Genomic DNA, 14,385 nt, shown 5'->3' with positions numbered 1-14,385 from the left:
GTCACTCACTTGTCTCCCCCTCCTGTTGAGTGTGTGGGAGCATGTGTGTGATGTCAAATCTGACAGCGCCGCCCAGCACCCCAGATAAACAAACCCAGGGTACTCAATAAGTGATCTTGCACCTCTACTTCCTCTTTCTCTTTTCTCTGTGTCTCACCCACCCACCAACACTTCCTGTTCCGGATTTGTTTTTCTTTCTTTCTCGCTCTTTTTCTCTCTTTTTGTGTTGTAAAAATACCTGCATTCCATAATGAATTTGAGTAAGTGGATGTCGTGGAGAAAGCGTAACTTTTTCAAGAGGAAAGGGAAGCCTGAAAAAAGTCTTGATCTAGGTGAGTGCATGAGAGCACATCTGTAGTGTATCTGTGGAGAAGTGTAACAATGATTCATTACAGGAAACTATGCTGTGTTTGCACTAATCTTACACAGTGATGAGCCAATTTCTCTTTTTTCAGAAGTCGAAAGGTCTGACCGAATGTCCCAATATGGCTCTGGTTTACTACGGTAACTCCGAAACTAATCTGAACATAGAAGCAGATGATTGTCACTGATTTTGATATGACAGCACTTTTATTTAGTGACAGTTTTATTATTATTTGTATTCTTCTTGTTGCTATACAAACACATATTATATTGTGTGTGTTCACCACTCAATCTTCATATATTTTGTAGTTTCATATGATGGATCTTTTTAACAACATAACCTGCATCCTGCTTGTCAACCACAGCTATTGGGTTATGTTTTTGATGTTGAATGAAAGGTCTCATTTCTCATTTCTAGATATATTTACTAAAACATTGGTTCCTCTTAAGATGCAAAAAGTTAAATACAGGTTATTGTTTCGGTCATAAGACTATGGTCCCATTTTCTCACACTGCATAGTTTTTGTATTTTAAATCAATTGATCCCGTTTGCATCCTATATCCTTTTTCTATTTATATATATCTTTTCAAAAATGCTCTTTTTCCATATAATTGAACTGTTCACTGTTCACCTAAGGCAACTTTTTTTATGGTGAATCTCTCCATTGTTGGGTTTCTTTCTCGAACTGTGACAGCTTTTAAAATCCCTGCAGTGTTTTATGACCCCATATCTGAGCTCACATTCTGTGTTTTGTGTTGCTGCAACAGCGCACAAGGTGAAACATCTCCATGTAAGGATAATCCTGATTCATGTGGGATTGGATCTGATGTTGGCTGGCGGCCGTTGTTTCCCAAACTTGGAGTCCGGTAGATTTCCAGCATATGCAGATCAGAAAGTGAAAGCCTCTCCCCCTACCCACATCACATCCACAACAGTCTTGTGTTGTGTCTGCGTTTGTGCGTGATCTCTGGGTGAAATCTTCTTTGTCTCTTTTTCCCATCGTGTCACGGCACATGATGCACTCTGCCCTATAGCACGCAGGAATGGTAACGAACAGTGTGTTTACCTGTGTTCATCCCCCTATCCCACGATGCATTATGACTCCCCACACTAGGCCTGCCCTGTCCTGTTCTGCTCTGCCCCCAATCTGTTTTCCTTCCATTGGCAGGGTACCTCTTTCCCTCCCCTCTCTCTTTGCTGCAGCATTCCTCTGATCTATTCCTCCCTCGCTGGTCAAGGAGCAACAGAGGCAGAGGAGGAGAGGCAGGCAGGAATGTCAAACTCTGTTTTGTGCTGATAATCTTGGACTATCTACTTTTTTGTTTGTTGCTTTTGCTGCTTCCTGGTTCCGGATTGTTGCGGCTTATGTTAAAAATATGGCAGAGTATGGGCTACAACTCAGAGGTAGGAACTTTTGACAGGTGTATGACACATGGCTTGGTGGCTACAGGTGGGGCAGTTAAGTGTGGTGGACTCAGTCTGGAGACATGGGGACAAATCATATATAGATTCAACGATTTGTTCTCAATCTGATGAAGAATGGTGCAAGCTTTGAACCAATTAGATCATGTTATGAAACCCAAAACATTTTTTATGGAGTATTTTCTCAGAAGTTTCGACTTAATGTTAAACATGCTTTTTTGAAATTCTAAAGTTTAATCTTCCCCGAAGCATCCATTAATCATTTTACAAGCCACTTGTTATACGTGTGGTTAGCTTACTGCTCCTCACCCTGCTCTAACTTCAATACATTCCATGACCCCTCACCTCCTCACCTATCCTGTCTAACCCGTAATTACACCAATGCATGCACCACAGAGGTGTTTTTCAGGCTGCTAAATGGGGATATGGGCTAATCTTTCTGGACGTTCAAAGTGTTCTCATTACAAATTCCCAGATCTTAGCGAGGGAAGAGTGTCAACAACGCTGTGCTGGCTGGGACAAGCTTAGACAAGTGACCGCTGAAGGGAGGGGGGAGGAATGCATGGGGAAATTATAGGAATACTATGCATTCCTGTCAACCTTCACAGTCAAAATAAAACACATGTCTGCCATCAAACTGTAAAGAGATTGAGTTTTACGTGCACTTGTTTGTGTGCACATTTAAGGAGGGATTTTAAGTTGAGTGATGGACAATGGTTGGTTGGCTTGAAGGCCAAACAGTGTGATTGTTGTACAGTGTGTGAGAATTAGTGTCCTCCAATAGGCTGTGGGTGGTGCTGAAAGACAAGACAGCCAACAGCTGATCTTCCTTCCAAACTCCCATCAAGGTGAAGTTCACGCTGGGAAACTTTTTTATGAGTGCAATCTCTGCATAAATGTTGTTTCATAGCCAAGAAATAATACGCCTTCTTTAATTTTTCACTACCAATGATCTAAGTGAAGCGTGCATGAAAAAGTTTATTTGTGTTGCAGTGACTTTGAGTACCGTGACTACTTCTGAACACACACCCAGAGGTTTTTCTGGCACTTAAACTTTCACTCACTAATCGTCAGACCTGGCTAAATGTAAGGCAATTCGGTTATCCATTCACTGGCCAAGCATGCAGTTTAAAAGCTTTGGCAAAACAATGATTGGGAAAATCTAGAAGAGTTAGCTGTTAAATATAACTTGGCTAAAGGTAATTGCTGCTCAGCTTAATTTAGTAAATATCTATTTGTCTAAGCTCTGAGCCCTCATGTTTACTGTGTGATGCTGCCGTGGAAACCCTGATGGTTTGTTTGATTTTCACCTCAGTGCCTCCCACCGTGTGTCCCCTTCTCCCTGCTGTGTGGTCACAGGCTCTCCACCTGTGAGAGAGAGGGCTACACTAATAGACTGGAGTGTGTGTACTTTATGCATCTGCTGTGTGTTCCCAGCTGGCTGCTAGAGGAACATGGGTGTCTGTGACTTTTATCTTGCCAGGTTACATCATGTTCAGAGGTTTGCTTGCAGGTCATTTTTCAGTCTTGTTTATTTAATGTTGGTCAACACTGGGTCAAGGGTTTAAGTACAGCCGGGCAGTTGGATAGATCATGGTCATATTATAGAAAAATACACTTTCTTTTATGGTTTTGAAGAAAGTTTAATCTTTTTTTTAACAAAGTCTTAAGTGTTAACAGAAAGTGCAGCAGACTGGAGAGAATTCATATTTTTGTTATGAAGGGAAACCTGCACAATACTCACGTGGTGAGTGTGTGCATGTGTGTACAGATCAATGACACCAGTGGGATTACTATTACTGATGTAAGCAGTACTTCCTGTTTGGCTGCTGAGGAAGAGAAACACTTACTCTGCATCACAGTGCTAACTCTAATTTACGTGAGTGTGTTTGGTTCAGTTATGAATGAATGATTGATTATACAGGATTTTTGGACAGGGGTTGAGCATGTGCTCTGCAAACAAATGATCCTGTAACTTTCTTGTTTCACTGTAGGCAGTTTGTTCACTTGAACTTACTGTACGGATAGTTATCTTTATAATATGACAAAGAGACCCCTAAAGACTGGTTTACAGTCAAAGCTTTACTAGATTGTTGCCAGTCCTGATAACCTTTCAATAGTATTTCCTCAGTAATAATGAACATTACCGGAAGGGAGTTTATTTATCTAAACTATTGGCTTTGTTCAATGCCTCTAGTGTTACGTCGATTTGGTTCTAACAAATACCGGGGCAAGAATATATATTGGCAGGCAAGCAGCAGTAGTGGAATACATGATAAATGAAACAGCCAGGAATGTTCTAGTGTGTCATCTTGAGCTGCACACAGCAGACAAAGAATCCTAAAGGTACTAGATCAAGACTTGCTTTGCATAGTTCTAGGAAACCGCTTGTGTGTATACCTTTCTTTGTTTGCATACCTTGACACAAGAAAGCCAAATGACCAGCCTCTCTTTGAAACGACGGTTCATCAGAAGGGTTGTGATTTTGTAAAAGAACTCATCTAATGTAGTTTGAAGATTACGAATGACTCTAGTAGTGGGTGTTTCTTGGTCCCTGCACATCCTCTTAGACCTTAACTTACAGGTTCTGCACACTAAATACATTTAGTTTGTGTAAAGCTGGACCCTGTTACCCCATCGTCTTGAAGTTTAAAGTGCTTCAGGTCAGGTCTCCGTGAATAACAACTACTTGCCAGGCGGACAGACATACATTCAGGACCACAGCTGATTTCACAGTTTGCCCACTGTAGGAGCATTTGTTAGTCCCCCTATCATATAAATGTCACTGTGTAAGTGGCATGTCTAACATCCCTGGCTGAAGTACTTGTGTGTACACTACAGATGTAAATAGTTGTAAGCAAAGAGACACGAGTGGTCGTATCATGTAATGGTGTGTTAATGATGTATATACAGACTCCCTTTGGTAAGGGTATGTTTTGTCTCTTCGACTCTCACACACACACAAACTTGCACAAACACACACTCTCCTGTCGCTGCTTTGATCACTCCTGCAGTAAGACATTCCTGTGCTGTGGTGAGTAGGAGCAGCAGACAGATTGAGGAGGAGCAGTGTGTATGAATCGGGTGTATTGTACTGCCAAAGTGGTAAGGTGCAGAGCTCAGGAGACCTGAGCCCACAGGGACCCTCTCCTCCTCAGGGGCCTCGGGGGCCTCCTCAAGGTGCTGATAATGCTGTAAAGACAGGAGGCCTCCACATGGAGCCTTTTATAAAAGGAAAATGGATATAGTGTTGAAAGCATGCCTGTACTGTACCTGTCCTGCTTCTGGTCTGCCTGTCTTCGTTCTTCCTCTCTCTTTGTCTGTCAGGACATGTTGAACCATTCCACCTGTACGTTTCTCTCTGTGATTGATCTCCATCAGTTACTGGGCCTCCTGTTATGTCCGCTACCCTCTGTCAATCATGCTGTCGTCTGTCTCCTTCTTTGTCCCCTGTATCCTTTTCTCCATCATCTTCTTCATTCATCACCTCCTTTAGGCCCTCACCTCTTTGTCTTCTTCACCTCTTGAGAAAGAAACCTTCAGGTGTTATTGTTGCTGCTTGAGATTTATGTGGATAAATAGGTCAACATACTCTCAGGGGGGCCTTTTACAGTTCAAAGCACTTTAAAAACAATAGCGCAGGGAAGAGGACACAGTGCAATACCAGTTTAGGAAGCATCTCCTGCCTTTGTCCCCACCTCTCTTCCTTCCACTTGTCTCTTTCCCCAGAAATAACCCTCCAAAAAATGTGTTCCTACCCCTAGTAAACTTATTGTCTGGTCTTTATGGCATTGCTGGAGCATTAAGATGACTTCAAAAATATATTTTTCAAATTCCTACTGTGAATGGCACAAATAGATTTTTCAGTATACTTCAAACTAGGGATGGGAACGATTAATCGAATATTCGAATATTCAAAATTATTCAGGTATTCGAATATGAGTTATGAATATTCTTATTGTAATTTATTTTTTTGTTCTTTTTTTTTTTTTGGGAGGGGTGCCTAAGTTGATTACATATGATCAAATGGAATAATTCAATGTATACGACAGTGCCATAGCTACATGTGTTGGGTCTAAAGGTGTGTTTTGCTCCGCTCACCGGTCCCTCACAGCGGGCAGAGCTGCAGGTGCTGATCTCTCTCTCTCGCGTCCGGTTATACTTCACTCGCGTTTATGTCCAAATCCATCAGATCTAGCTAGTTCTAGCTAATGATATGGCGGCTGCCCCTCCCTACACGCAGATCACGCAGACTCAAACCTCATCTTATGCCCAAATTCCAGCTGAGAGGGTCTTCTCTACAGCTGGCCTGATTGTGAATCGCCTCCGCACCCGCCTCTCCCCCGAGTAGACATGCTCATATTCTTAAACAAGAATGAGTATTGAATAGCTGCATTCTGTGCATAGGCCCTGTTATAGGTTGTTGATCTCTGTTGTGATAGGGTTACGTTACCCTAACCCGTTATGTTGTTCGTGTATGATCCCTCTTTCATTTAAAAACCAAGTTATGTTTTAAGCATGAAAGCTGTAGGCCTATAGCTGTCAACTGTTCAAACTGTGATCACCAGTTCAATACATTTGACAAATTCGACTTGGTTTCTATACTTATTTGAACATGTATTTATTTATTTATTTTTCTAAATTAATTTCGGTTAATCGGTTAACCGTTTTTTTGGGGGTCGAATATTTGAATATACATTTGCTTTCAAATTCCCATCCCTACTTCAAACACATCGTTCTACATTTATACATATTGATGGATATCCTAACGTTTACTTGTATTGCCCCAGATTACACATTTCCCTTAAAGGGCCTTTACAATCTTTATAGCACACACTACTCTCTATAAGAGCTGGCACATTATTTAGTTCACTAATTGAAAAGTCGATCAACAGCAAAATTATCCCCAACTATTAATTTTTCATCCAAAAAGTGCGGAAAATGCAGTTTCAGCCTCATGTGGAGATTTCCTGCTTCTAATTTGTATATCATGTTAATCTGATATCTTTGAGATTTAGACTAAAATAGACATTTTTAGACCTCACATATATTTCCTGACATTCTTTATATACCAAATGTTTAATCCAGGAATGAATAGTCAGATGAACCGATAATGAAACAAATAATGTTTCTATCTATACGTACACCCTTCATAGTTCCAAAAGGTATTCTCTCTTCCAACAGGTTTTATCTCACCCTCTCACCTCTTCACCTCTCTCACCCCCACCTCTGGCCTCTCTGCAGAACATTTTTGTTTTTCTGCCCCTTCTCACCTAGCCAGCGGCTGTGCACACACACACACACTCCACACACCCCAAACAAAAAGGCAGACGACTGCTGGGCCTGGTGATCGTAACCTTTGACCTTTTGTTCAGTTCATGGTGCTTTACACAGAGGTTAGTTGAATGACAGTGGCAGTTTTACGTTCATATACACATTCATTTTCACCACTTCTCTACCCCTTTATTACAGTCTTGGACTTCTGTCACGGTGCTAGAAGCAGATCCGAATTTAATTAATTTTTTGACCCGATCCCTCGGGTGTACAGTTTTGAGAAAAGACTGACAACTTAATGAACTGGTTATTTAGGAGGTTAAAGTTCAGGAAGGGCTCATGAGAAAGAAAGAAACTAAACACAACCTTAACTTACAGAACATGGCAGGCTAAAGTGCTGATCTGTATCTGAGGAGCAGGTTTTTTTTGTTGACGGATTACAAACGTTCCCTCAGGCGTACATTTCTGTGAAATTCTATTGAAGAATCTGTTGTCTTGTATTTGGCTGCTAAACTTCATACCGCTGCTGAACTTTGTTAAGGGATGACATTTTGTCTCTGTAATGATTTTGGTTTGACGATCCAACACGTCATGTGATTGTCGATTACAATGTCAATGTACAAGATTCATTCTTTCCATGGACTCTAAACATGTGCTTCATTTCAGTGCTTATTTTCATAATTCATATTGCGATATTGTCAATTAATTGTCAAACAATAAATATCACATTTTTGTTTTTTTTCAATCCCAGTACTGATTTCAATACCTATACTCAGGGAAGCGGTAGAAATTATTGGACAAAATTGGTCCTTTTTCCGAATTCTAAATCTGTATAAATCTTTCTTGCTGCAAAAAACTCACTTGGATCACTTTACTTTGTAGCATAAGGCTGCAACTGTATTTGCAACTCAAAACAACAACTATCTCAACATTAAAATGCATCTATTGTGTGACACACCTGCACCAGGCAGTCACCAGTTGAATGAATGGAGCTCAACAGAAAATGTTAAAGTTTGAAATGTATATTGTTTACCAGTCAGCTCAATAAGATAAGTACGGCCTGGTACTGATTGAATTTGAGCTTTTTTGTCTGTAGAGTAAAACGAAACAAAGGAATTATGGGATGTTAAAAATAATTGAATCCTCAACCCTTAGAAGCTTTTACCTGCTTTACAAGTTCCCTAAACTGCCGCTATTCAAAGATGCTATTGATTCATTTTGATAATCTTATAACATGGAATCAGATTTTCCACTTTTTGATTCATCACTGTCTGTCTGCAGAGGCTTATTTCTTTATATACAATTATTTCTACTTACAGTTTGTGTCCCCAAATGTAATCTTCCTTATGATGGTAAAAGATTAATATGAATATGTCCAGTTTTCCATGTTACGTCACAATAAAACAATAATTGTAAAGATATAACTATAGACATTTTAATTGAAAATAACTGTTCTCCATAGTCTTTTACATGTGGGATAAAGTAGAAACATCATTTCCCAAGACAAGTTGAAGGCTTTGTCGGAGCTCCTCTGATCCATTACAGTAGCCAGCTATCGCCCAGGCACATCAAAGCAGCTGACCCTCTGCCTGAAACACAATGAAGCTTTATAGGAGAGCCTCGCTGGAGAGAATAAAGAAGGAGCAGGGAGGGAGTCAAGCGGGAAGAGAATGTGAAATATTTGTACGATTGGATTCAGAGACCAGGGGAACATTATAAACGGGCAAAGGCGTGTGCACAGGTGCACAATGGGCTGTTCTATAATAACGTGGCGTGTTAGCTTCACCGACGCAGCACACCTTTTGACATTTTGTACACATTATCCAAATAGCCCTCTTGCCTGCATTTTCTCGCTGTAATTTTGTGATGTTTCATCCACATTGATCATGATGCTTTTAAGCCTTGATGCCTCCGGCTACAATTAACCAGCATGCTATTTTGAGAATACATTTAGCCAGTGGTTTCCTGAAATAAGCAAGTAGAAATGGACTTTGAGTGATCACAATGTTCTATGCTGTCATCATAAGACTGACCCTAAGATTTTGTGTTTTATATTAGATTTCTTGTTTTTTATATTTTATGTATGCACCATGACATCAAGTCAAATTCCTAGTATGTGCGAACCTACCTGGCAATAAACCTGATTCTGATTCTGATTCTACATACTGATAATGTTACATTTTTTATACTTCTGTTCACCTTTGTAACAACCGTTCTTCTTTATGTTTTGCAGATGAGCACGACGCAGTACAGACGAAAACATTCACCAAATGGATAAATGCACAGTTGTCAAAGGTAACATTCCTTCAGAGTGCTGATGGCTTTACATGTGTGCTCCTGTTCTTTTGTGTTAAATATTCTAGGTTGATTTAGCAAACTTGTCTTGTTTAAATATTTGCACTCATCAGTTTCACTCAACATAATCTTTGGACCTCTGATATGCTCTTAGTTTCACTCTGTCTTCTTTTTTCTGCTTTCGATGGTTTCCAAGTGCTGAATGTTTATGGCACTCACAGCAGTTGTTAAGTTCTGCACTGAAAATATAGCTTCAGTTAAATACCTGCATCATGTTTCATGTTTATGATTTGCATTGTGTTGTTGAACGCCCCAGGTTAGTCTTTTTTATTTACAGTAGATTCTAGTAAATTGTATTTAAAGGGGACCTATTGTGCAAAATCCACTTTTTCATGTATTTTATGCATAAACATGTGTCCCCTCTGTGTAAAGAGATTCTGAAAGTTTCAGGAAAAAAGATTCGCTCACTTTTTGTCCTGATCCATTTATATAAAAACCTGTCTGAAAATGAGCTGATCAGATTTTGGCCACTTTATGATGTCATAACGATTTTTTGGCTTGTGTAACCATTAGCCAATCACCAACCAAGGTAACTCCCGCCCACCTTATCATCTGAATCCCCTCCTAGAGCACCATTGTGTTCTTTTGAACCAAATATCTCTGAGGGGCGTGGGGAGTGGCTCCTTATTTTCATCTAAAGTAACAGACACAGAATCAGCACTTTTGAAACAGGGCTGAAACAGAGGGGATTATGGGATGCTACAATGGGTGATCCGTTTGGTATTCGGAGCCAAACACTTCAGAGACATGTTTTGTATAAAACTGAGACCTATGATATATTGATGAAAAACAGTATAATAGGGGACCTTTAAGCGATCAAGCAATTTAAGTCTTAAGAGTTTTTTACTTCTTAGATATAGGGCTGCACGATTTTGGGAAAAAATCTAATTGCGATTTTTCTGACAAATATTGCGATTCGATTTGCGATATTTGTTTTTAAGCGACCCAACGGAAGTTTATTGTAAAATGCGGCCATATCTCCGGCTAGGAAGGGTGCATCAACGTGCTCCCGTCTCTCGCACCCCCGCAGCCCGAGCTACGAGTGAAATAACTAAACTTACATGAAACTTCCGTTGGGTTGCTTTTAAAGTCAAGCTTCAGTTTAAAATTCACCCTGTAATAGATGTAAAACATGTGATGGAGCATTACTAACCTGACTCAGATGGTTTGTTTCACCAAACCATCTAGGAAAGCTCCATTGGAAGCCAAAGGGCAGGCACTTTCAAAAATACTTGGCAGGTGATTGGATCAATCTGTCTATCACCTTCTATCATGGGCCACTTCTGATTGGTTAACAATGGCTGGTACATGTGGAGCACAGCACTTCTGATTGGTGTGGATGACTGACACAAAAAAAAAAAAAAAAATGTAAAAAAAAAAGAATTAATCGTTCAGCCCTATACAATTCTAACTCTGAACTACAATTGTAGTTGTGTACGTGTTTGGATTGTTTATGTTTTGTTTAATGTAACAATATCTTGATTAATATTTTTGAGCTGCAGCTCTCATTCTTGGTGTCTTTGCTGTATTCTGATTATTCTGATTATTTCTTGTCATCAGACGGGGAAGACGCCCATCAAAGACATGTTCTCCGACCTGAAGGATGGGAGGAAGCTGCTGGACCTCCTGGAGAGTCTCACTGACTCTGTACTGGTGAGTGTGTGTGTGTGTGTGTATCAAGATTAACAGACCTTTGTGTCAAACAATAACAAACAAAAAAGGAATTACTTAATTTAACGCTCACATTTTTATATCATTTTTGCTTCACTACTGGTTCAACTTGAGCTGTGGAATAAAAACTCAAACATAAACTCGAAAGTTGAATCTAATGTTAACATTAAAGCCAGATTTATATATTTAGCTTGATGCTGGAATAGAAACGGCTAAATTAGGAACAGATGTTTTTGCGAACACATTACATCTCACACTTCATCAATTATAGAAGTGTCAAGTTTGCTGGATTTTCCAAATGTTTTTTATCTTATCAAGACAATTCAGATATTCCTCCAAAAGATGTTGCTTAACAAAGATTCATTTGAGTTATTAGCATTCAAGCTCACAGTTAACAACTTATTAGAAGGAGAATTTAACATAATAACAAAAACGCTTGTAAAGAAAAGGAGAAAAACAATTACATCACTTATTCATATTACATCGTAAAGTATACATGTCTTCACTGAACAACCACTATCTTATAAAGACACCCTTCTGTTTTTTGGTGTTCCTTATTTTTTTATCAGTGTCACCTCACTGTGCCCTTCAACAGCATATCTGCTTTCTAGCACCTGCATCCATACACACAGTGACAGTACACACGCATACACACGCACGCACACACACTGATACCCGAATACTAATTATATAATGGGGTGCTAATGGGTGGTTGAGGTATGTGAAGACTTAAAAAGGATTTGCAGTTGGCAGCGATCCATCCTTCCATTCTTTCCATAAGTTGGCCTGTGGACACTGCTGATAGGGTAACGAGTGTGATGAATGTATGGAGAGAAACTCGTTGCTGAGTGATGGCATTCCTTTTCTCTGTGCAGCAATGCCTCACATCCACATTTACTGCATCAGTCGGAATGATTGTAAATACATGTTTCATAGACTCAATTCTCTAAAATGTATCTCTGATGATTTTTTTTGAACTACCAAAGTTTTCTGCGGCATAATGATTGGCTAATAAACACTGAACATGTCGTCACCTGATTTGTGTTTCCTGTTCCTCAGACCAAAGAGAGAGGCTCCACCAGAGTGCATGCTCTCAACAATGTGAACAAAGTACTTCAAGTCCTGAATCAAAATAATGTGAGTATCTGGTGTTCTCTGCAGTTTTTTCTCTGGTTTTGTCACATCAGCTGTTGTTTAGCATGTGCTTTCAACCAAATCATGTACATCAGTGTTTCATTAAGGTGGAAGAGGTTGCAGGGTTTCATTTTCGCTGCATATTACAGCACAGCACAGCACCGTCAGAAAGAGGGAACCATAATGAACTGTAACCTTAGCTGCTATTGTGTTATGTTGAGGTAAAACCCACACACATGTTGGCTATGCTACATTTGACATTGTCTCACACTACCCGAGGTTTGTCCATTTCTAGCCAAGACTGCTCCTGCGTTATTCAAACCCAATAACACTCTCTGCAACTATACAAGACTGCATGTTCTCTGAATGTGTCTATATTGAGTTCAGTATATTTCTTTGTCCGTCTCCCTCCATCACTCCCTCAGCCCTCCTCATGTGTACAATGGTTGGTTACTTAATGCCTTGACCCAAGCAGTGTGAGCTAAATTGCAGGGCATGCTCACTGGAAGTTGGCAAAGCTGGAGTTTGAATGCAACCCCTGCTGGTTTCTCTCAACCCCAGCTGGCACTGAAAGCCAGAGTTCCCACAAGCCTTTTAAAGTCTGCTGCCTGGAGAAAATAGTGTTTGAAAATAAGAGTATAGAAACCACATGTATAATTGAAATTGGCTTCTTGTTGATGTCCTAGCTTTGGAAAACATGACTTTACTATACACATATACTGTAACATGAATCTACAGCTGTATCTGTAGAGCTACTACACGAAGAGTGTCATTGCACTATGTATTTCCTCTCTGGCATCTAATGACCAGTGGTGTGTGATGGAGCGCTGCTGAATTATCCTTCTTGCTTCAACATTTTTTTTCAAACTTTTTGGAAAGTGTGGGTTCAACTGGAAATATGTCCTAGTTTAGAAGGTGGGGATGGAAACATGCACACAGATGCAGAGGGCTGATGAACTCTTTGAACTTCTGTGTGATAGACCGAGCTACAGAGAGAAAGAAGGATAGAGAGACAGACAAAAAGAGTATAGTTTGGCGCGATGAGGCTAATTGGGAACAGAACAGTTCAGGGGTCAGCTCTGTCGTGCACATAGAGGTCACTTTGAGTCTGACCAGACACTTGACCTCATGTTCCACTCAGTGCCTTGATCCTCTCCAAAATATTTACATGTAATCAGTTCGCACTTAGCCTCACCTCATATGACTAATGTCAGACAAGGCTGCAGACACGCTTTATTAGTAACAATTGAAGGGTGTAATTAGTGTGGTATAATCCACTGTGGGGGAAAAATGCATGGTTCAGAATCTTTCAGCTGTAACAATGTGGACTCTCATTAACATTAGCAGGAATAATTTATACTCCACTGCAAGAAACTTAGATTTTTACTTGGTATTTTAATAAAACGATTCCTAAGTGCTCCCTAATTTTGAAAAAAAGATTTTAGGATTAGAGTTTTATAATGTTGGCAGTTTTTTATTGTTGGCATCTGAGCAGGCTTTTCAACTTATCTGCTCAACACAGGAATCATTTCAACTTTTTAACTAATGCACAGCTTTAACAATACTTGTATTATTCATATTCACATACATATGTTTTTCTTTCATCGTCTGTCACTTTCAGGTTGATCTGGTAAACATAGGAGGGACAGATATTGTGGATGGAAACCACAAGCTGACTCTGGGCCTCATCTGGAGTATTATCCTCCACTGGCAGGTGAGCAAACACATACAAATTCAGATGATGACAAATCAGTAGTGATGTGCACATGTGCGTGCATGCATGTAAACGTGCATGTCATCAACTGCTTTGTGTACGTTTTTCCTAGGTTTAATTAAAAAGGTTTATCACTGGCAGTTCTTTCAATATTAGTTTTATTATTTAGAGTTTACATTCATTTCACCTGTCATTGTATACAGTATGAATTGCATTGTGTTAGTTACAAACCTGCCATTACTTCATAATACCATGTAACGTGTTGGTGTTAAACTGTGATATTCTCATATAATTTCTTACACATTATCACAATCTGTGCCAATTGCATTTGGCATGATGCATTAATCTGGTCCCCTGTTACATAAGATGATCATTATAATAAGTATCCCTTTCTATATCAACACGAAACACATGTAAGATGTGCAGAATAATATGTTGTTTACTTCACCCA

The 14,385-nt window shown here is 39.7% G+C and overlaps 1 protein-coding gene across 4 annotated transcripts in view; it reads left to right on the top strand.

Annotated features, from left to right (window-relative positions):
- Nucleotides 1–14,385, top strand: part of utrn (utrophin) — a 173,867-nt gene that overhangs the window by 9,156 nt on the left and 150,326 nt on the right. For 2 of the 4 annotated variants that reach the window (XM_034143473.1, XM_034143471.1), the window contains exons 1-5: nucleotides 166–332; nucleotides 9,294–9,355; nucleotides 10,976–11,068; nucleotides 12,146–12,223; nucleotides 13,842–13,934. In XM_034143473.1, the coding sequence (XP_033999364.1) occupies nucleotides 251–332; nucleotides 9,294–9,355; nucleotides 10,976–11,068; nucleotides 12,146–12,223; nucleotides 13,842–13,934 (408 nt within the window). In that variant the 5' untranslated portion in view covers nucleotides 166–250. Of the gene's footprint in view, nucleotides 1–165; nucleotides 333–1,584; nucleotides 1,769–9,293; nucleotides 9,356–10,975; nucleotides 11,069–12,145; nucleotides 12,224–13,841; nucleotides 13,935–14,385 lie in introns of those variants that run through there. The other 2 variants (XM_034143474.1, XM_034143472.1) reach the window with 2 other exon arrangements.

The sequence above is a fragment of the Trematomus bernacchii genome, unplaced genomic scaffold (genome assembly GCF_902827165.1).
Source record: "Trematomus bernacchii unplaced genomic scaffold, fTreBer1.1, whole genome shotgun sequence".
Taxonomy (NCBI): Eukaryota; Metazoa; Chordata; class Actinopteri; order Perciformes; family Nototheniidae; genus Trematomus; species Trematomus bernacchii.
This window is presented reverse-complemented; position numbering and strand designations above follow the sequence as displayed.